This window comes from Thunnus maccoyii, chromosome 8 (assembly GCF_910596095.1).
Source record: "Thunnus maccoyii chromosome 8, fThuMac1.1, whole genome shotgun sequence".
Classification (NCBI taxonomy): Eukaryota; Metazoa; Chordata; class Actinopteri; order Scombriformes; family Scombridae; genus Thunnus; species Thunnus maccoyii.
Window position 1 is genome coordinate 12,529,107 of NC_056540.1, and position 23,819 is coordinate 12,552,925.

Consider the following 23,819-nt stretch of genomic DNA (forward strand, 5'->3'; position numbering starts at 1 on the left):
TTGTCGATCCGTGTCACTCAGTGGAGGTGGAGATGCTCGGCTACATGACACCCAGAACAAGGAATAAGTGACGAAGGTAAACAGAGGGATGTAGGGCGAATAAAGGAGTGAGTCACACTAAGCACCTCTTATCAGAGCCGGACGTAAGCATGATGACAGCTCTGACAACTTAACACCCTCTTGCATGCTCACATCACAAATGACAACCTGCCTGCACTGTGTTGACTCTGGCTACCAGTTGACGGAAGTGAGCAGTGTCTGGGTGCAAAGTCCACTTTATACACACACAGACACACACTTACACAAGTTAATGCTACGAATTGAGAAGTGCAAAGGTTCCATTTTCAGTTTCTGCGAACGATCGTTGATAGGGGTACCTGGAGAAATGTAGGTAAACTGGACTGTTTCAAGTGGAAAAAGGGCTTTTAACTGGCAACTTTGAATTGAAATAATTGTCTTTTATAACAGTAGTTTACTTCCCTCTACAATCTGATCACCATAAGTCCACTATTTAAAGTTTTATTATAAAAATCAACCAATTTCTGCCCCCAGCCATAAAAATAAAATCTTCGTCAAATCTCAATTTTGAGGTATGTAAATCAGACTTCAAAGGGAGATGTGTTAGTCACATCTATCCAAAAATAAACTGTCACAAGAGCAGTTACACTCAAAATGAAACCTGTTTAAACAGGAAATAAACTGGAGGCAGTTTAGAGCAACTTGAAAACATGAAGCAAACAACAATAACTTCTATGGTGCCTTTACTTGAGGAACACATAGCATTACAGAGTAATTTGAGACAGGACATGAAATGGATGACCTTTAGAGTAAAAAGACCGGTTCTGAGGGTTTGTGATTATCACTGTCCTTGATCAGAAAAGCTGTGGTTACAACAGTATAAAAGAAAAAAAAACAAAAAAAACCTCTTGGCTTACAAAATCTCTCTTAACAACTTCATTTAAAATAACAGTCAACAGATTCATGTACCATGTAAAATAAATCTAAATAAATCAATTTGTCTCAGAGAAAAAAAACTAAACATTCACTACATTTTTGGCAAGCCCTGAAATCCAACGACAAAGTCTCTTTTCAGCACATATTTCAAACAAGGAACATTTAAGATTTGGTACAAATGGACAGAAAGGTAAACAATGATCACTGTATTGAAAAAGAAAGCTCTGTAACCTGAATCTACACAGATGCTGTAGTTGTAACATGCATGAAAGAACCTGTGAAAACACTGCTTTTAGTGGCAGCCACTGACAAACAGAATGAGAGCAGGTGATAACTTGGTTGTGGAACAGTAAACCTAAAGGCACACAGTTTGAATACTGGAGATAAAAATGGGAGATGAGCTGAAAAAAATATCATGTCACATAGTACAAAAGTTTAATAGACAGTGTAAGTAACAGGAACACTTTAGAGTTCAGTCATTTGTGCCACGTACAGGTTTAGACACCCACACAACACTTCCTCCAAATTACTATTCCCTTTTGCAGTATTAGGGGATCCAGACACAGGAAATTGTGTGATTTAACAGTAAATCATACAATTTAATTTCACCCATGAATCCAAAATTTCCCTATGATTGATTATATATGGAGTGGACAGATTTGTGTCTTGGTGCTATGATTCAAATTTTGAATTTCAGCACAAAATGTAATTTTTTTTTTTTTTTCATTTACTTCATTCTAAAAAAATATTAGCTGCAGCCTTCAAATACCCATACTGGTTGTACCCTGACACACACGGTACTTTAGACTTCATCTCCACAGTAACACAAGAGCTTCCCTCTCCTCTCCGGACAATGAAGACGGAGGAAGCGGACATGTGATAGTCAGCGTCCACACGTCACCAGAGCAGATGGAGCACTGAGAGGAGCTTCGTTAACGGAGATGCGGCCATGTAGCCTGTTAGTTAGATCGAGTGCCGGAGCCACTTCATTGGTCATCCACAAGGAAGCTGGTTCGAGCAGGATTGGATTTAGCTAACAGGCTAGGTACTTTGTACTTATAAATAAGACGTGAGGGCGGGTTGAGGAGCAGTCCTCAGGACATTTTTCCTATCTGGATCTTCTTCCAGGCCTCTGAAGCGGTGAATATACAGGAGTCAATGATGCCTGCGACTGTGAACGTCCCTCCAACGATGGCACAGATCTACAGAAAACAATTCACTCCATCAGACTCACTGTTTGAAAGCTTTCGGTATTTTCTTCTGTGGTTATAAATGGCTCAATATCAGCTGGTTTTAATCACAATGATATATTACAATGACATCTCAGAATGTGCTGGAATCCAGCAAAGAGCTCTGCTGCAGCTTGACTCACAATCTTGAGCCATGACTCATGATCACACTATGAGCACACTCATCTCCTGCCCATGCCTTAAAGTCATGACAGACCTAAACAACACGAAAGACAAATAATGGTATACCTCATCAGCTAAGCAGCCAATTTAATCCTGACCTCATTATCAGTCAGAAGGAGACTGTCCCGATGAGGTGGTAGCTTCTTAGCCAAAATTCCTTTCCCAACAGGGTCAGGTGGGGAGTGGAGGCAGAGGAAAACTTAAATTTAAATTTAAAAGACCTTTTATGAGGCCAAAAAAAAAAGAAAAGAAACCTCAGACGAAAAAAAAGCTAGAGTATAGTTTCTTACCCAAAAAGAAAAGTTATTTCTTACATTAAATCTGCACTAACTGATAGATTGACCACTTGGGGGCAAAACAACAAGCTGTAAACAAAACACTGACATATTATCAGCTTATTAAGTTGTTAAAGTGTATGTGTTAGCATACAGTTGCCTTTGAGCACATAAAGCAGACATGCAGTAACATTAGCATTCATTTGGAGTTGTGTTTTATAACCATCTGACTAATGTAAATCCAGTATTCACTCTCCTGTTAGCTCTATTTTGCTCTCCACCAAACACCTGAGGGAAATATGTGGCTCTTTAGCTGCTAAATGCTCCGCTAAGTCTCAGCTAGTCTTTAGCTTGTCTGCTGTTTGTTTTGCTGGTCACAAAGCATACAGGGCTTTTTTGTAGACGTTTTTCGATTGAAACAGCTGCCTTCTGTCTCTGACGGTCTTATGAGAGTGGCACGAAATAATAAGTTGTGGGATGTAAAACTAAAATAATAAGCTAAGAGATGCTAACACGTTCCATAGAGCTGAGAGCATTTTCTGAGTCAGGTGATACTCCTCTATAATTTTGTCACTACAAAAAACTCACATTAGTCATTTTTTCCATGGTTAATGGAAAAATATAATCAGTGCTGCTTTAAGATGATGTTTAAAACCTTAAATCCTTACTTTTACTCTATTTGAGACCTTTAAAGATAGGGTCACAATTTTCCAAGTCTGTCCTAAAACAACAGTCAGGAGCCCAAATGAACATTGACACATGTTTTTCTTGCTGTAAATCATTCCTCCTGTTCATACTGGCCATTAAGAGATCCCTTCATAATGAACTTACAATGTAAGTGATGGAGGACAAAATAATCAGCCCTCCTTCTGTGCAAAAGTGTATTTAAAAATTTAAGATGAGTCAAATCAAGTCAATATCTTTCAATGTTACTGCCTTTTTAGTGCTAAATTCTCTCTTTAGTTACGACCTTTCAAATGTAGCTGACAGGAAAACACATCCACCGCAAGACAAAGAGGGAACTTTTTTACCTGAAAGACTAATTGTGGGAAAATCCACTTTATTTGACTGACTCAGACGACTGAAGCCTCATATTATTTTCAGAAAAACTTAATACATTTTTGTTTAAGATGACTATGGATTTTGTTTCCCATCACCTACATTGTAAGCATGTTTGGAGGTGGTCATTTAATGGTCAGTATGAACAGGAGGAATGATTACAGTGAGTAAAACCTGCTTCAGTGTTCATTTGGGCACCTGACTAATGTAAATCCAGTATTCACTCTCCTGTTAGGTCTGTTTTACTCTCCACCAAACACCTGAGGAAAATATCTGTCTCTTTAGCTGCTAAATGTTCCGCTAAGTTCACCAGCTAGTCTTTAGCTTGTCTGCTGTGGGGTTTTGTTTAGAAGCTTTTTGATGAAAACAGCTGCCGTCTGTGTCTGACGGTCTTATGAGTGATGAGTGACACAAAACAAGTTGTGGTATGTAAAACCATAATAATAAGCTAAAAGACGCTAACACATTCCATAGAGCTGAGAGCATTTGCTGAGTCAGGTGATATTTCTCTATGATTTTGTCACTACAAAACACTCCTTTCACATTAGTCATTTTTTCCATGGTTAATGGAAAAAATATAATCAGTGCTGCTTTAAGATGATGTTTAAAACCTTAAATCCTTACCTTTACTCTATTTGAGACCTTTAAAGACAGGGTCACAATTTTCCAAGTCTGTCCTAAAACAACAGTCAGGAGCCCAAATGAACATTGACACATGTTCTTCTTGCTGTAATCATTCCTCCTGTTCATACTGGCCATTAAGAGATCCCTTCATAATGAACTTACAATGTAAGTGATGGAGGACAAAATAATCAGCCCTCCTTCTGTGCAAAAGTGTATTTAAAAATTTAAGATGAGTCAAATCAAGTCAATATCTTTCAATGTTACTGCCTTTTTAGTGCCAAATTCTCTCTTTAGTTACGACCTTTCAAATGTAGCTGACCGGAAAACACATCCACCGCAAGACAAAGAGGGAACTTTTTTACCTGAAAGACTAATTGTGGGAAAATCCACTTTATTTGACTGACTCAGACGACTGAAGCCTCTAAATTAGAAGATCCTTTCATAATGCACTTACAAAGTAAGTGCTGGAGGACAAAATAATCAGCCCTCCTTCTGTGCAAAAGTGTATTTAAAAATTCAAGATGAGTCAAATCAAGTCAATATCTTTCAATGTTACTGCCTTTTTAGTGCCAAATTCTCTCTTTAGTTACGACCTTTCAAATGTAGCTGACCGGAAAACACATCCACCGCAAGACAAAGAGGGAACTTTTTTACCTAAAAGACTAATTGTGGGAAAATTCACTTTATTTGACTGACTCAGAAGACTGAAGCCTCTAAATTAGAAGATCCCTTCATAATGCACTTACAATGTAAGTGATGGAGGACAAAATCCACAGTCCTCCTTCTGTGCAAAAGTGTATTTAAAAGTTTATTTGAAGCTAATGTGAAGCTTCAGCCAGCCAAATGAGTCAAATCTTTCAATTTACGTCAATGTCTTTCAAAGTTGTCTTTTTAGTGCCAAATTGTCTCTTTTGTTACGACCTTTCCATTGCAGCTGACCAGGAAAACACTATCCGCTGAGAGACAAAGAGGAAATTATTTACTTAAATGACTAACTGTGGAAGAAATCCACTTTATTTGACTGACTCAGACGGCTGAAGCCTCATATTATCTCCAGATAAACTTTGGGTAACTGACTATTGTTTTAAGATAGACTTGGAAAATTGTGAACTTATCCTTTAAAAGGTATTGAATTTAAATACTATACTACACTATAATTAAAGGATTTCTGACCAGTAAAACCCAGAGCAGAATTCACTCACTGTTGTGATGAAGCGGTACAGGGGCTGTCTCCTCTCTGTGTACTTGACTGTGATTGGACTGAGGTCGTATCGGAACCAGATGGCCGGGATGATCCTGCCCGTGTGGCTGTAAGCAACATATTCCTGGAAAAAAAGAAAAAGCAAGAGAGACTGTGTTACAAATTTTAATGTGTTTTGGAGCTGCGACTGGCAAGGGAATCTATTTAATCAACAATGAGGCACTTAATCCCATTATGTTTAGAAATCCATTTAGAGAAACTGCTCTAAATGAAAGGATGAAATTACAGATTGATCTGTAATTTCATCCTTATCTCCGGTGGTGGCGGTGCTGTTTATGAGTCATTACAAAATTGGTTTCAGATAAGTCACTCTAAAGCCAGAAATGATTCATTAAAAATGAATCTTGGCTGAATAAAAGTCAGATGAAGTAAGTGGGAGGGGGTGATGTGTTGTGAGTTATTGTCATGTGATGAAGTGACTATCACTGAGTTTATACAAATGACATTTCTGCAAAAATCTATCCTAATTTACCTGAATTATACATTTGACAATATTCATAAATTCAACATGAAAAAAATAAATATAATTTCTCCACTTCAGGCACTGATGTGTGAGTCAGCTGGACCTTTATTTATGTTTTGGCAATGAGATTTCGGAACATTTTTCTCAGGCCCTCATCCTTCCCGCTTCACAGCTGACCTGCACTGTTATTATTCCAAACTTCAAACCCAGCTGTCAGTCAACAGAGTTCTAGGAAATGTGTTTATGGTTTGTTGACATCTAGGGAACGTTTCCAATCACTGGGGGTGAGCTTTCACTTCCGGGTGAGTGCACATGTTAACACGGTGATACATGCTCTGGCCATATGTTGGGACAGTCCCACTGCTTCCATGACAAGTGCATAAAAAACATATGACCTAACGGGAAAGAAGGAGAGGAAAAAGAGGCTTAATCACAGGGATACAGCACCTTGTTGGCTACCGTGTACTGGTAGGAGAACCTCTGTTTGCCTGACAGGTCTTCATAAACTGTTGGAACGATCTTCAGTATGTAGTCATGTGAAGCCAGAGCTGCAAGGGAAATAAAGTTATTTTTAATAAAAAAGGCTTCTTCAGTGCCCAAAAACGGATGCAGTCTTGATAATGACGTAACTCGCTGGAGCCATTCTGTCTGCAGTGTCAGCTGTCTGATTCGAGTTTCCATTCAGCGTCACATATCATTGCATCATCTCATGTTGGCATGCAGACTAGAATTAATGTCACATAGTAGTAATGCTGGGTGCAGGTGCAGCATGCGTACGTACGATTAGATGACAGCTTGTCAGCTCCTCCTAACGCATTGAAGGCGCCTTGGACTTTTCGAACCTGTGAGGGAAAAGTGATCAGAGTTTAACCTTAATAGATCTTATCTGCTGTGCATCTGTTTTTCTAGGTGCGTGTTTGAGTCAAAGTGTGCATCTCCACCTGCAGCTTTTCTCCAAAGGCCAGCTTGTGGATGATGTGGGTCATGTCAGGGCTTTGAGGTTGAGCTGTAGCGCTGTGTGTCGACACGTGGAAGTTTCCTGGCACCTAAAGACACACATAGACACATACACACACATGCAGAGCTACGTAAGTTTGTGTCAGTGACACTATGAGCACCTGCAACACATTTAGTTAACTAATGACCAAGTCTGGATACACACGCACAGTCAGTCGGAAACTAAATGTCTCCGGAAGACAAATCTACCCACTTAACATGTTTAACATTTTTCCAATTATTCCATGAGCGAGAGTGTTAAATGTACAACTGCTGGGTTAATCATTTTAAATGTACTGGAAAGACTGACGCACGCAATGGGACAAACGGGGCTCCGCAGGGTCCAGGCTGCAGTGCACTGTCATATGAAACTGATCCCATTTAACGTAACTCAATTTAGACTTGAGGAGGAAGCAGGTTCTCAGACTGGACTCAAGTCCAAGTCAAATAAACATACAGTACAGTGAAAGAGCTTGTCCCACAAAATGTCAGGCCTCTTATCCGCTTACTGAGCACAAAACAGAGCACTTTTGTCTTTCTCTGAAGAGAATCATCCACTTAAAGCAAGTAATTCCTGCAGTAAGGGTGAGTTATTCTTCTCCAATCCACTGCACGATGAGGCCTTACTTTGTTGATGGTGAACTCTCCTTCAAAGCGACAACCGTCTCCCTGGTTGAGGGGAACCTTCATCGAGTTATCTATGTGACCGACCTCATGGCGGCCCATTTCATCCTGGATGTCCAAACCCACCACTGTAAAAAAACAAGGCAAAAACAAGAGGAGAGAAATAAAATGTACAGTGAATTAGAAAGAATGTGAGGCAAAGTGGTCATACAGTGTGTTCTGCTCGTTACAATTTTTTTTATTTTTCTAGTGATTAGTTGATTGACGAATCAATATAAAATGAATCAACAACAATTTTGAGAATCGACTAATTGTTCATCTCATTTATGATGCAAAAATACCAAACCAGCCCTGCAACTATGGATTATCTTCATTAGTGATTCATCTATTTATTATTTTCATGATTTAAGTTTAGTCCAAAACATTTTTAAAAATAATCAGTAATGCCAATCACATGTTTCCAGAGCACATGGTGGCGTCTTAAAATTGCTTGTTTGGTCCAATTAACAATCCAAAACCCCTAAGATAAGAGGAAAAGCAGCAAATCTTCATATTTGAAAAGCAGGAAGCAGACTTCTTAATAAATTATTTAATTGATTATCAAAATTGTTTCATTCTTTAGTCTTTAAGCTCAGAATAACAAAGTAATAATAAAAACTAAAATAAAAAGTTTACCCAAGTGCTCAGTCGCAAAATAATCACAAAGAGAATATTTGAGTTTTGGACTGTCGGTCGCACAAAACAAGCTATTTGAAGACGTCACTAATCTGTGATAGACATGTGTTCCAATTTAGTGACTCATTAAAGACCAAATGATTAATCAAACAAATAAAAAATAGATTGACTAATAGTGAAAATAATCTTTAGTTGGGGCCTTTTTCTTTTCACATTCAAAAAAAAAACAACTTTTTTAATCAATAGAGAAAGAGGAGAATAAAAGAGGGAAATTCTGAGTATCACTGCAGAGTATGACCCACAAAGTAAATACACAAAGTCCAAACAGACCACCTCTGCTGTCAGTATCACTCAGCCGCCCTCTCTCTGTCTGTGTTTTTCCATCTAGACCTCCCTCCTGCAGGCCGCCGTGTGTTGGCACACTGGCAGTGGCCTATTTTCAGAGGCTGGCAATGTGTTGGCTAGCAGCGCAGAGAGAATCGTCTGCTGGATCTGTGCTAAAACCTCCACATGCCGTCTGTCTGACCTTTGACATTCAAGACAACTTCAAACCCCCTCCCCAAGTCTACCCTGGATCTCAAAATACAGCACACAAATATAAGTTAAGTCTGCTGCTGCTGTGTGTGTGTGTGTGCGTGCTGGTTGTTTCTCCTTTTTAAGACATTTAGAAGTGTGTTCACGTGAAGTGGATCCGGGGTGGGGGTGGGGAGTGGGGGCGTGGGGGGGGAAATTATTATAAGGTTATAACACGCGGTTCTGCTTTTCCATGAAGTCACAAATAAAGACCTGGCAACCCGTAAAGGTCAGTGAAGGGAGACGGTGTTTAACTCTGGAACAGCGCAGCGCAGTGCAGCAGATAAATAGTAAAAAAAGAGATGGAAATGCCAGCTTTCCATAATGAAATGATTTCTCCATCTGAGTAAATTTGTAATGGATGACAACCTGTTTGGAAGACTGGAAAATAAACTGATGTACAATATTAACTCGCTGGGAGAAGAAGAAGGGGACGGGAAACATTTTCATCTCATTACATTGCAGCTGTAGTCTGGTTAAACCAACGTGTTTGAGCTGGTATTTACAGTAAGAGGGCCCCCACATTTTTGCACCAAAAAAAAAAAAAAGAAAAGAAAAGTCTGCAAATAAACAAAACCACCATACACACAATCATCAAGAGCTTTAATTGGAAACGGCCTTTGTTTAGGCATGCCATGAGTGAGCTCGTCTAAACACATGGCCAGCAGCTGCGTGACTGCATGCCAAAGCCTCTCTCTCTCTCGCAGAAATCTGGACTTAATTTTTCACACGAGCATTTATTAGCTTTGCCATTTTTGGATATGGCTCGAAGTGAACCAATGTGTGCGTTTTCTGCGCTGCCCGAGCCTCGCCAATGTGCCCCAAGGATGTGGTGTGTGTGTGTGTGTGTGTGTGTGTGTGTGTGTGTGTGTGTGTGCGCTCCAGTTGCCTGTTTGATTTGTCATTGGGCATACTTTCTGTGGGGAGTCATGATGAGCAAATAACCAGTGACTGCTCTCTGTCTTGGCACAGTTCAGCCGCCCTGCCCACTCCTGACATCGAAGTACAGTAGATGGAGCCAGCGGAGGCAACTTTGTGTCGAAAACAGATCGCGACCGTGTGGCAAGCACGAGATCAAATAGAGGCGACGCAGACTGGAGGCTGGGCTAAAGTCTAGCGTTATCTAGAAGCATGCCACAACACAGCCGGGTAAACAAATCATTAAGAGAGTCTTTATCTAGGGAATCATTTATCTTTTTCCAATATGCCGTGTTAAATGATAGGGCATTGCGGATGATGCAAGCGTGATACTGCCTGATAAGAACAGCAAGGAACAAAACAAAGTAATAAAAGAGGCCAATAACAATATGAAAAGGAAAACATACAAAACAGGAAGTGTAGTGCAGAGAAATTGAGAGTTTTATATATGTATATATTATGTATATACTCACAATCACAGTGTAAGTTTGGCAAACTGATGTTTAAACTCACATCTATCTTCCCACCACTGTCTTTATCAGGATCATCCACATACAGTTCATTTACACTGTGTGACAGAAGAAAGAGAAAAAGAGAAAGCAGTTAGACATTTCATACAAACTTTTAATGACAGTAAAAGAAGCTAATCTGAGTCTGAAAAACACAATCTTCTCCCCCCCAAAACATGTTCTTCGCACACCATTTAAACAGTTGGGGATTCATCTTTTGCCAAATTGCTAGGACAGCGCATTTGTGTATAGCTGTCAGTGTAATTTCCTTCCTGTTACACCCTCCCCAAGTCATCCCTTATTACACATCGCCAGGAGGCTGACGCATGCACAAAGCCAATTTCCTGTAAGAAAATTGCCTCCATTCATTGGTTACGACACAGGCAGGGCAGCATACATCATAATGAGGGCATTGACATTCATGATTAAGTCCCTGTCTTGTGTATTTCAGACTGCAGGCCCTGTTCAAAGGACCTGTATGTTGATGAAGTGTGTTTCACCTACAGGATATTATGAGATATGCGCTTACACAGAGATTTAATGCCTTGATACCTACATTTCAGTGGCTATGAATCCCGTCAGCTCAGACAGGAACAGGAAGAGTATGAAGACACAGCAGAGGATGGAAACTGTGGGCAGAGAGGAAGAAAGTTAGAATGAGCACTTTGTTTAAACTTCAGACACAGTCGGGTCATTACATATGGCAAGTATTGCACATTAATCTCGAGTTACACCAGTATTTCAAGGGATGATGCAAACCAAATTGAGCTGGGCATGGCTGACCTAAGCTATTGACATTAATGAAATCACATCTGCTGTAAAAATTTTTTCCCTAAATAGCTATTTTACTGATGGTGTTAAGCCTGCCATTACGCAGGTTTTTAAGAGACCCTCCTACACTAATTACACATTAAATACCAGCACAACAGGCAGCCATTACAGCATATCTGCTTTGAGAGAGGTGAGGTCATGCTACAGAAGTCCTACCAATAGCTCATTTTAAGTTTCCTTCCTGAGACAAACTCAAACACTGACAATCACAGGGACCAAAAATGGCTCCTACGTAACAGCTTAACAGAGCAGAATTTCATTAAAAGCTAGAAAGCGTACCAAATTAGGAATATTAACCTTCAATTATAAGTACTCTTGTTCATTCGGAGCCAAAATAAAGTCTGAGCTTAAAAGGAGAAGAGGCCAGGCTGTCTGTTTCATTTCAGATGTCAAACTAATCAGCCAAAGGGTCACATAAAACGTTGTCATGTGTTTACTAAGATAAAAACGGAGGGGAACTGATCTGTCTGCGCTACTGTGGTCTATCTGGTATGACGAGAGCGTCGGTTAGAAAGCTCTCGCTCAGCAGGTGAGGTGTGTTTACGTGGCAACAGTCTCCTAGGATCATACAGTCACATGACCTTGTGGTTGGCAGACCGTCACAGCCAAACTTGTGGCTGGTGAAGGCTTTACATAAGGTAATGTTTAACTAACAATAGGGATTGTCGCTATGACATCAAAAGACTCGTACAGTAATTCTTCCTGAAGCTTCAAAGGGCGCAATACTGAGAGAGGATTACTAAAGATCAGAGTAATGACCTTCTGATTTAAACTTCAACACCACTGTAATGGAAATACTGACAAGCCAAATGATTTATAAAAGATATCACATGAGTGTTTTTTTTGTTTTTTTATTTTAACTTATCCTTCCCACTGCTCACACACAGGAACAAAAAAAAAAAAAAGTTGTTTCATTTTAACAGAGGGGAAGTTTTTTTTTTCTTTTTTTTTTTTTTTCTCTCAGAGCTGTGACACAAAGAATCGGATACAGTAACACCATGAATCAGTCGGTGACATCGGAGCCCAGCCTTGTATTTCCGTAATCAGATGTGCCTGTTTTCGGCCCATTTTCCACACAAAACCAAAGACAGATGAGAATTTTTCTATCAGTGCAGGCAGGACACACACAAATATTATGACAGAAAGATCAGATACAACCAACAGATTTATACACATGTACACACACACACACACACACACACACACACACACAAGCGCTGCGTCCAAAGCAAGAAGGGCTCCGGAAACCGCTGCGGCAAAAACAGGTATTGTTCAAAGTAAATACCGTAAAAATTGAGCTCAGTGGAATGTGGCCCTAAAACAGAATAACAAAGCAGATGGGGTCAAATATTTGACCTTTTGTGAATGGGGAGGAGGGGGGGGGGGAGTCTGTTTCTGGTTGCCTCTGAACCACACAAGCCAAAATGTGATCTGACCTGCTATGGGTGAAGCAATAACAGTTGTCTAATATCCACATCAACCCACTGCCCTCACCGCTGTAGACAGTAGATGGAGACAGGAAGGGTGTCGACTCGAGTACAGAAAGAACTTCCATCCACTTCCTCTTGGGTGGAAACTCTGGCGTATATCTTTAGCAACTTCATTCTCTTCCTTGTCATCCAGGAAGGTTGTTTCTAATCTGCTCCGAACCGGTAACCACTCATTGACAGCGCCGCTTATCCATCCTGTCATCAGTTTCGTTTGACGAGGCAGAACTGTGTCATGAGGTGTTTTGCATTCTATCAAGCGGTGAATAATCAATATGATCCCTGAATACACAATGAGTTATTGAAGACTAGCAGGAGAACACATGACCCGACAGGAAAAGCATTTATTTAGGTTTCCTCTGACGACTTCTAGGTTGCCTGCGGCGATGAAAGAGCATGACGATTAACATTCTTATCATACTAGCTGTGCTAAAACAGGTTACTACCTCACACTGACGGACTCTGTCAGGATGTACATCTGTTCTGGGACAGGCAGGTACATGAGCTGTCAACTCTTCCCTTCTTCCTAATCGGTTCCTCAATGTCTCCACCTCACTGAGCGGTGACTGCTACCTGTTTCGCTTACTTGATGAAAACGGTACAGGTTCACCTGCGCGGAAGCATCACTTCTTTACCCCTGCTGCTAGAGTTAGAACGTTTTCACAGTAGTTCTTGCCATGTTAGAGCTGCAGCTTTTGCAGACAGTGGAGACAGCCAAACGGTGGTTGACATAAACACAAACAAAGGTTCCCTGATAATCAAAAAAAGTACTATTTGGATGAAAGTCTAAATGTTTCTTCTGCTGCCCACTTTTAAAATGACAGCAACATTGAAAACACATTGAAACACTGTAACAAAAACTATGCTATTATGACCATTCATGGCTATGTTAGCTCATGAAATTGCTTCAAAGTTTATTATGAATAGTGTGAACAAAAACATGGAAAGGAATCGTTTAACATCTTGGTGAATATGCGTATTTGTGTTCTTGTCGAGAGTTAGATGAGAAGATTGATATCACACATTCCTGTGAGGGTGGTTCCATCTTCTCAGCTCACTCTCTGCAAGAAAGCAAATAAGCCTACATTTTTACATAATTTTCAGTAATAAATCCTAAATACACTCCGCAGAACAAACATTGAGGGAATGTCCAGTGTCCGGTGGGTAACTGGAAAACTCAAGCTTCATTAAACAAAATATAAACAATGTGCACTCACTGAAAGCTCCTGTGTACGTGGGCTGGGTGAGATCTTTTGGCACTTTCCTGTAGATATCGAATCTGAGGAGAGAAAGGAAGAAAGGGAGAAAAAAAAGAAGGGGAAAGGGGGTGGGGGGTGGGGGGGGTGAGAAAAAAAAGAAAACGTAAACACTACGTGCTGAGAAAAGAAGCACACTCTGTACCCATCAGGCTGTGCGATATTACAGAAGAGTGGTGGAATGTTAGCTCTGGACCTCGGCCATTACACATACAGGCCCAGACAGCCAGCCGCAACACACACACACACACACACACACACACACACACACACACACACACACACACACACACACAACACACACACACACACACACACACACACACAAACAGAGAGGGTTACACCTCTTCCTTTTAATGTGTGCCTTGTAATTCTGACCTAACCCCAACAAAGGTCTTTGACACTCAGCATATAAACGCGGAAACACAACGCCCACAAAAACACACACACACACACACACACACACACATACATACACACACAAACCAGTGAAAGGAGACCAAGGAATATAAACACATCTCTTGCAACAACTCAAATTATATGGTTTGGTTTTCTTGGCACTAAACGGAACCTACAGTACAATAACACATGGTACCACCAGCAGAGACACAATCGCACTGTGGATTTTATTTCATCTAAATCTTTCATTTGAATTTTTCTATCACCTTAAGATATTTGCAGAAAAGCCAACTTGTGCGTATATCGGTGAATCAGAGACGGGGGGAGGATCGTTACCACCTGACACAATAAACTCTCCACTTGTGAAATGCTGTTGTTGCCTATTTGGGGAGCTGAGAGGGGGGGAAAAAAATTCTGCTACTTAACACTAAAACTATTCAGGTTCACGAGTTCTTGCGCATGTCCTTTTTGGGCAGTGAAACATTTTCGACCCAAACTCCATCGCTGACAGCGCAAGCACCACCCACTCCTCTCCTCAATCCCCCCCCCCCCCCCTCCACCTCACACTCTCCTTCCTCATCTCTTTCCAAAACAGTCACATCTGTTCGCATTTCTTCCACCGACAGCGGCCAGAGAAATAATCACAGCTGATGCAATGCAGGGTGGGGGAGGAAGTAGGAGGGTGGGCTTCCCGTCCTGCCTAAACCCCGCTGCTTCACTCGCTCTCTCTCTCTCCTCGCTTTTGTTTTTATCTGCAACACAAGGACCCCCAGCATCCTAAAAAACCCCTAACCAGCATCTCTCTCTCTCAGCTTCCTGCACCCATTAGCTCACTGTGTGCCATTTGTAAGCCTGGCAGGATATATGGTGCACGGGGGAAGTTCAGGGAGTTTTCGCTCTGCATCGGGATCAGAATACTTCTAGAGTCAAACACTTCCTGAGTGTTAAGCCTCAACTGTGCAGAGGCAGAGTCTCCTTCCTCACACTGACCTCCAGACAGCCAGGCAGGTGGAGCAAGTCTCCTGTAATGATAAATACCATTGTCATGTGAAAGCCTCAAAACTCTCGTTTTGTTGATATCCATCATTTTGACCTCAGTTGAAGGATTTCGTGCTCTCCTGTGGGTTTCTCTGTGAGGAAAAGTATCTTGTTTGGATAAACTCAAATCAAGACAGAAACAAGACAGTAGTTCTTAACAGGTTGGCAAGTTTTGGAGATATAAAAGTATATTAATGCAACTCTATGAAACACTGATCACATGTAATCTATTTATATCTCAAAGAAAAGCCACTGATCTTCTACAAATATAAGACTTGTGCACTTGAAGTGTATCCTTGTAGGAAAGTGTACTTCTCAATGACATGTTTTATTTGCACATTTAGTATGGATTAATGTAAATTCAAGGTCTGCAGAAATTAGTCAATTGACAAAAAAATGAATTGCAGACTATTTCGATAATGGATAAATACTAAAGTTCTCTGGTTCCAGCTTCTTAAATGTGAATATTTTTTGGTATCTTTAGACTTCTATGATAGTAAACTGAATATCTTCGGGTTGTGGACTGTTGGTTGGGACGAAAGATAAAAAATAATAAGATACAACGCTCTCAACTCACAATAATACCATGAAACTAGATGCTGGATCCTTAAAGTAGTTAATAATTAAAAAGAAAGACTAGGACCGCACTCGAAATTCTCCAAAAGTCAATTTACAGTGCTGTCTTAGTCTTTCTTTTTCATTATTGGGACAAAACAGGAAATTTTAGGTTGTATCTTGTGCTTTGGGAAACAGTGATTGAAATTTTTCACCATTTTTAAAAGACCAAATCAAATAATCAAGAAAATAATCAACAGATTAATCAATAATGAAAAGAATCGCTAGTTGCAGGCCTAAATTCAATTCATTTACATTCACTTCAACACATTTTTATTATGTGTGAATATTGCTTTAATAGCACATATTGAATAGATCTTGGTTATATTATATCACACAAATATAAACTATTTATTTGTACATTTAAATTTATTTTTTTTCATTTTTACATACTGATACTCTTAAACGCTCAAACTTCATTCATCACCCTTGAAACAACCTCAGAAACATAGTTTTGAAGTCTGTACGTGAGGCGAGGTAGCTGCATGAGCACAAATACGTATATTTAGCGGTCACACGTTCCTACTGCTAAATTCGAAAGTGAGCGAGGAAACAAAATCTTACTCGAGACGCAAGATGGAAAGTGAGGTTACGTGTGAACTGCAAATAGTGTCAACTGGATACAGTGGATATATCTGGACACAAGGTATGAGCTACAGTCTAAGTTACAGGTTTGTGATAGACACAAAATGAATGTCATGATAATTATAACAGTATTATCTCAATATTGAGGTATTAGGATTTACTGAAATAAATGTATTTATTTATAATCATTGTTTTTTTTATTGCACGTGATGAAGCTAAAAGCTCATCTTCATCTGTAGTGCGTGGGTGGAGGCCAGCAGATGTAGACTGACTGAGCTGTGGTTTATTAGACAGATGATAATGAAATGTTCTTCTCATCTCACTGTTACACTAGAGTTGGATCAGTACTGAACACAGTATTGCAGTTTAAACCTGGAGAGACCTCGGGATGAGCAGCTCTCTGCAAATACTGAAAGTTTTACTTCACAACTGTCATGTCAGGATGGAAAACAAAGAGATGAATTAATACATGTTCATTCGTCTGTTACAGATGTACAATAAGTTTTAGATTAATAAGTTTTAGTTTAATAGTTTAATACCTTTTTTTAAAAATATTTGTCCCGAATAATAAAGAGAGGCAAGTACAACCATGAAATTAGATTCAGTTTGACAAAACACTGAAAAAAAACTGAAGAAGGCCAGAAAGTGTACAAGAATTGGTAAAGAAGCTTATTATGTGATCACATCAATTAAAGTCAATCAAGTTTCGGCCTTACAGCATAAAAGGTTGATGAACATGACCATGAGAGACAAGTGTTTCTTGAGATTCAAAAGAGTGAAGAAGATTTAGCTACTGCACTGTACTGGTTTGTACCATTTAATGTACAGTTTAATGTACAGTTTCAGTCTGATCAGATCAAATAATCTATCATTGAACACAGTAAATCGTACTGTACATAGCACCAGATGAAAAAATAAAAAAAAGCTGACATCTGTTATACTTAAATAAGTTTATGTGTTATGTAATGTGGTAAGGCAGTATTTACAGTGAGTTGACACGGCAATTGTGAAGAAATACATTCACTGAAGTCTTTTTTTTAGCATTGTAATACATAATCTATATTTTAAAATATACTTTGTCAGAAGTGCACAAAAGCTTTCATACACATGATACACTTATTTTTAGGTGAGGTGTGAAACCAGTTTCAGTTCATTTCCTCATCTCAGAACATTTCGTAACCTTGAATATTAATGTCGGCTTATAATGACTAATGACTTCTCCTCTCGGTCTATCTATCGTTGATGTTTGTAATTTCCTGAATTACATCAACACATCTCACCGTCACTTCCTCCTGCTCAGTCTTCTGTAAAAAGGGGCTCAGATGTTTTGTTATTAGTAAGGACATGTTGTACCACAGCTCTGTAGACACCGTGAAATGAAAGCAGGGGCTGCTTTTTTAAAAGAAGGGGGGGACTTGCTAAATAAATCATATCTTGCAAATGAGTCAGAGTGAGTCAGTAGTTCATCTCTTCCATGTATAGCCGAGTTAAACCCACATTACTGACAGTTAAGGTTCTTCTTCTCACACACGATCATCTCACATCACCAGTTATAAGCAACACATCTTCATCTTTACATAGATTTCTATCAGGTCATCTGCTGGAAGCGTACGTCAGTATCAAACAGCAAATAAGTCAGCCATCACTGTCAAGATTAAGAGATATTCATCTGCCACGAACGCTGAGAAAACACTGTGACCATCCGTGCTGAAAGAAGCTCTAAAGTCACCATGATCTAATCGTCACAGGAGCAAACACTACGTCATCAGGTCAGCCCAAACAAGGCCTACATGTGTCAATACATGACATAATCTGAGGGTACATTAAACTTGGGGATAAAAGCCTTCCATGTAGTCACTCCTTCATTCAGAGGTGCTGCTGTTCAGTTATTGTAAATGACATAATCCTCATCATCTGATCTTTGTCTGTGTGGAACATATGTAGGCTACTACTATGTCCTACTGCTGAAATACCAGTAAAAAGCACCATTCTGTAATAACAGATAACTGGGACAATATGAAAATGTCATGTCATGATTATCCTGGTATCCTGATAATCATCAAAAAATGCTTAAAACACACTGGAATCATTTTACCTTATATTTTGTTAAGAAAAAAGTAGTTTTATTGCATCACAGATCAGATACACATCTTTTTTTTGGTGAACAACCTTTTTAGTGAAAAACAAATCATCTAACAATGACTGGAAAGATGCAGATTCACAATAAGTCAGGAAATCAATATAGGACTGTATGTTAGTGAGCTAGACAGCTTTCTCAAGTCACTCATGTGAGGATATCAACTTATCGTGAGTGTTTTTTTATCCCGATCCGCGATAAAATCTTTTATCTTCCAATCCCTGGTTACGAATCGAGAGAAAAGTTTCTGAGAGGACCTGAACAGTTTCAGACTCGCCTTAATGGATGATTGGTTCATGGATGGGGATTCAGTTGTTCTGTAGTAACTTCAATGTGGATTCTTACTGATATAAGTCGATGAAATAAATAATCAATTGGTCCGTTGAAACAGACTGAATGCTAACCTGGATATGAATTCCCAGGAAGAAACAAAAACAATGTTCTGACTTGGCTCACAATACAAAACTTCTATTACACTATTATTTAAAAGACAAAAATACACTGCTAGATTCATTGTATTAGGCCTAAACATAGTATGAACAGAATACAGCAAGTTATTGGTGTTTTGGCAGAAACCGCAGTATCAGTCTGAGTTCAAATGTTTTAATGCATTCTTAAAGATACGTCTGGTGATATTCTACATTTTAGTCTCTAGATCTTGTGAAATGAATCCTACCAACAAGTATTATGTGTGTATCAAAAGCCTCCATTGTTGTCCAAAATCTATTAAAAACATGTACATAAGTTACATTGTTGCGCTGAGTGACGTGTTCTTTCATTACAATGAACACACACATATTGCAATTTATTTTGAGTCAACACCACATACACCCGTCTGCTGACCTAAATACTCACTAGATGTGTACCAATCCGTTATGTATTTACTGTATGACCTGTTTGATTTATATGTTTGGTAGGTGTAAATGTGGTTCAGCATCACAGACACAGGAAGTAATGAGAGATGCACTGACATAATACTGGTTTTACTGGTTTTAGAGGATTTGTTGATAATAACAAAAAGATAGAATAACACCAGCCTTCTTTAAAATTCACCTAAACTTACCTCTAATGTGGTTACTATATTCAGTAGTCTAAAATAGCCACGCATTCTGGGAATACATACCACCTCAGTGCATGGCGTAATCTACAGTAATCGATGGTGTTACACACTCTGGAGAAACCTCCAAACAGCTAGTTGGTCAATCGAGACGTGTTGGACTGTTGCAATGCAGGTTTTGTATAATGAGGGCACCGAGTCAGTGAAGCATCCCAGCAGGACATGACCACTTCATAACCCCATGACACACCCGCTGCCACACTCACACACACACACACACGGATCACCTGTTGTAGTAGTGCGAACAAGTTACGCCAGATCCTGCCTGTTGGTAAATGCATTTTCACATTGCAACACATCTGTGTTTTCTACACAAAACAAGAGCAACAGTAATGAATTTGAGGGGCAGTTTGTGTGTGTGATCTTTGAAACTAATAATTATTTTCATTACTGATTAATCTATTAAGGAGATATCTGCTTTTTAGAGCTCATTAGCGATTAGTTGATTAACTGAAAAATAATTGTCGATTATTTCGAACTTTGAAGCCGTCGCATTGTGCTCTGGGATGCTGTGATGGGCACTTATTTTACTATTTTTTCACATTTTATATACACTAATCAATTATTCATCTAATAATTGATGAATAATCGATGAAAAAGTTGTTTGTTTCATCGCTACTAGTTTATATTTCTTACTTTGAAGAAGTTTTCATTCATATTTAAGGAATGAGTATGGTTATTGAAAATGTAACGTGTCACTAGGGCTGCAAGTAATGATTACTTTTATTATCGATTTAACATCAGAAATTGGTAAAAAATAAATAAATAAATAAATAAACTGCCATCACAGCATCCTGGAGTCCAAGGTGACGTCCTCATGTCTTATTTTGTCCAACCAACAGTCCAAAACCTCAAAATATTACATGTACAGTAATGAAAGACCAAGAAAAGCAACAGATCCTGCAAATGTCTGGCACTTTTGCCTGAAAAATTACTTAAATGATTACTATTTGATTATTAAAAGAAATAATTTTCTGTCAACTGACTAATCGCTGCAGCTCCATGTAACGATTCCGACACAATAAAGTGAATATCTGCCACTACCTGATAGTTTGCATAATGGTTTAGTGCAAACATCCTGTCCCTTATTTTGATCAGGGTGTGCTTTGTTAACAGTTTCAACAGCTCTACAGGTGTGACTAATAGCTTCATGCCTGTTGCACAATCATTAATACAGAATCACTGAATAGTAATGTACTCAGTACTCAGGTGTATTTCTGACTGTTTAATAGAGGCAACTAATTAGGGATGAATGAGTTTTGAACAAATATCTATTTTGACTATATCGCAACTGCGATATAATTTGCGATATTAGAGGAAATGATGATTTTTACTTCATAATTCGTATTGTCATTGAAAAAATTGTTAAAAATGATTATGGTGTAAGTTTTGTGGAGATCTGTACCAAACAAAGATATTTTCTTAAGTCTGTAGAATATGATGTGTAGACCAGGAAAATGGCACTTTGACACACATTTCACCTTTAACAAATATTGCGAAACTTGCAAATAATAGGAGGCCATATTGCGATTTCTATCACATTTCGACTAATTCTTCAGTCCGACTACTAATTGATTACTGTGGATCGGGAGACTTATACAGCTTTGATTTTTAAACAAGACTAAACAATTTATTTAGTTATAACGTGCAGCTATGTTGACACTGCTGTGGTTTGTCAGTTTCACGTCTTGCATATAACATCAGGATGAATGAGTAGATCTGCACATGCGCAGGTCTAGACAAAAAGTCGCGTGAGGCGTACCTGAGCATCACTCCCCCGACTCAACAAAACCTCAACGCCCCCCCACAACAACAATGTAGCCCATTCATGCCAAATGTGAGCCCCTCCTGTTACAACTCTTGACTGGCTCATTAGCAAACGATGCTTTGCCAACCGTTAATTCATCCGGAGCTCGCAGACCGCAAAACACCGCCGCCGTCCCCGCAGACCTGAACCCAAAGCGAAGCGAAGCCCCGTACTTACCTCCTGACATCGAAAGGCATGATGCTTGCACGTTTGACAGGGGGATTAGCGGACAAAAGCTACAAACAACGGGCAACCATACAGCTCTCTCTCCACCTATGCCGGTTGTTCATCGGTACCGGGCTGACGTCAGCTTAGGACGCTTTGCAAAATCCGATTGGCTGAGAGCTACTTCCTGTTAGCCGTGATTCTGCTTCCTCTGACAGCCATGTATCGTTTTTGTATGTTGTAGTTTATATTAAGAGCTTTTAAATGTGCATATCTGTGCGTAAAATAATGTGAAATTGTAAAAAAAAAAAAAAAAAAAGCCAAAACTTAAATAAGTAAATAGAAATAAGGGAGAATGAACGTATTCCAACAATTTGGATCGTTTTATTGGATAAGAATCAGCCCTTGAACGTTGCCTGTAGCCTATAGTATTTAATTGACTAAATAATGTGAATTACATTTATTTTTATTTTTTTTTACAAATAAAAAGCAGTTTATAGATATTTTGTGACATTACTAGGCTACTATTTTAATCATTTATTTTCTATTTGTCCGTTTGAAAAGACCAAAACCGTTTTAAATGAGCTACAAATAGTCTGTATAACACATTTCTATCTGTTTTCCCTGGCAGGATGTTAAAAAGGCATCCTGAAAATAGAATAAAATGACATATCTTGTCAAATTCATGTACACAACATAATAAATGTGCACAAAATAGTGGACCACATTACACATTAGGGCTTTTCTGTAATTATGCACTAATTTGGGTGCTCACTTGGTGTCCGCTTCATTTCTTGAGTAAAGTTTTAAATGGGGACAGGCCTACTGACCACAGTGTATTCTGTATCTGTTTTATGTTTTGTTTTTTTTTTGATGAAAATGATCTAAGGCAAACAGATCGATTACATTTGAGGAACAAGAACAGGAAGCACAGGGAATAACATAATTTAGATGATAATTCTTTATGACTTTTTGAATTTACTATATCCACCCACAAAATATGTTGATGTTATTTAGCTGATATTCAAACCTTTGGCCGGTCGGTTACTGCATGATTATCTGTCGACTATGTGAAGGCCTTTATGTCTTATGTTTAACAGCAGGATATAAAACATGTTGCTTTTATGAGAAAACTAGACGAAATGGCCCAGTTAGCCCCATACATGTCAACTAAACTGTTTGGCTGATAATTTATGAAGATGGATTATTTGTAAATGCAAAAGGGTTGCCACAGGAAAAGAACTTGTTGTACTTGTGAACTTATGTAGAAGATTAGAATAAGTTGACAGGTAGGAAAGTATTTTAGTAATTTTCAAGCACTGAACTAACATTTATAAATAAGAGACATTGTTTATTCCAGCAATACTAAATGTTCACATATCAGTTATTCTTTGTGATGACATCTATTAGATATATAGTTGTCTAGATATTTAGGACTTTATAATCATCATAACTATGAAACAAAGAGCTATACATCATGCTTTAATGTGGTAGAAAAATGCATCTGTCAAACAAAAACAAACCCAAACACAAGCTCCATTAGTTAAGGTTTTTCCCATGGCAACTAAAAGTTTTTTTGGTGTTCTGCATTCACATATGCATGTAACGAAGCATATTTGGCTGAAATAGTATGCGTGCTGTTGATACACTATAAGACTGGATAGGCCCTGTGTTTTCCCATGATGGCTCAACTGTTGCCCCTAGTGACAATGACAGTAAACAGACAGGGGTGACGGCAAGTGACAACAAGGCCAGAAGAGAAATGCCTTTCTATCATCCTCTGTTTCACTTCCCTTTCTGGATGAGAGCTACAGCTGGTTATGGACCGTAATTATGGGAATCAAAAACAGAGCAACAGCTCAGCTTCTATTTTGAGAGCTCAATTTAAATTTTCTCTCCCTGAAAGTCCACAACAGAAACTCACACAGTCTTGTGCTTACCCTGGAGGACATTTGGCTTAGATAAACATCATCAATTTCAGAAGTTGTTTTTTTTTTATTTAAATAAAACTGCAAATTTTGGTTTCATGATTGGTCATT

General features: G+C 39.0%; 1 protein-coding gene across 1 annotated transcript; it reads right to left on the reverse strand.

Moving 5' to 3' along the window:
- Positions 1 to 744: 744 nt before the first annotated feature.
- Positions 745 to 21,953, reverse strand: ergic1 (endoplasmic reticulum-golgi intermediate compartment 1). The gene is made up of 10 exons (XM_042419562.1): positions 21,793 to 21,953; positions 13,879 to 13,940; positions 10,900 to 10,972; positions 10,308 to 10,402; positions 7,672 to 7,796; positions 6,990 to 7,094; positions 6,830 to 6,890; positions 6,496 to 6,596; positions 5,527 to 5,649; positions 745 to 2,156 (listed from the first exon to the last, which is right to left on the reverse strand). The coding sequence occupies exons 1-10, from the start codon at positions 21,810 to 21,812 to the stop codon at positions 2,049 to 2,051; spliced, it is 873 nt and encodes a 290-aa protein (XP_042275496.1). The 5' UTR covers positions 21,813 to 21,953; the 3' UTR covers positions 745 to 2,048.
- Between the last annotated feature and the right edge of the window lie 1,866 nt (positions 21,954 to 23,819).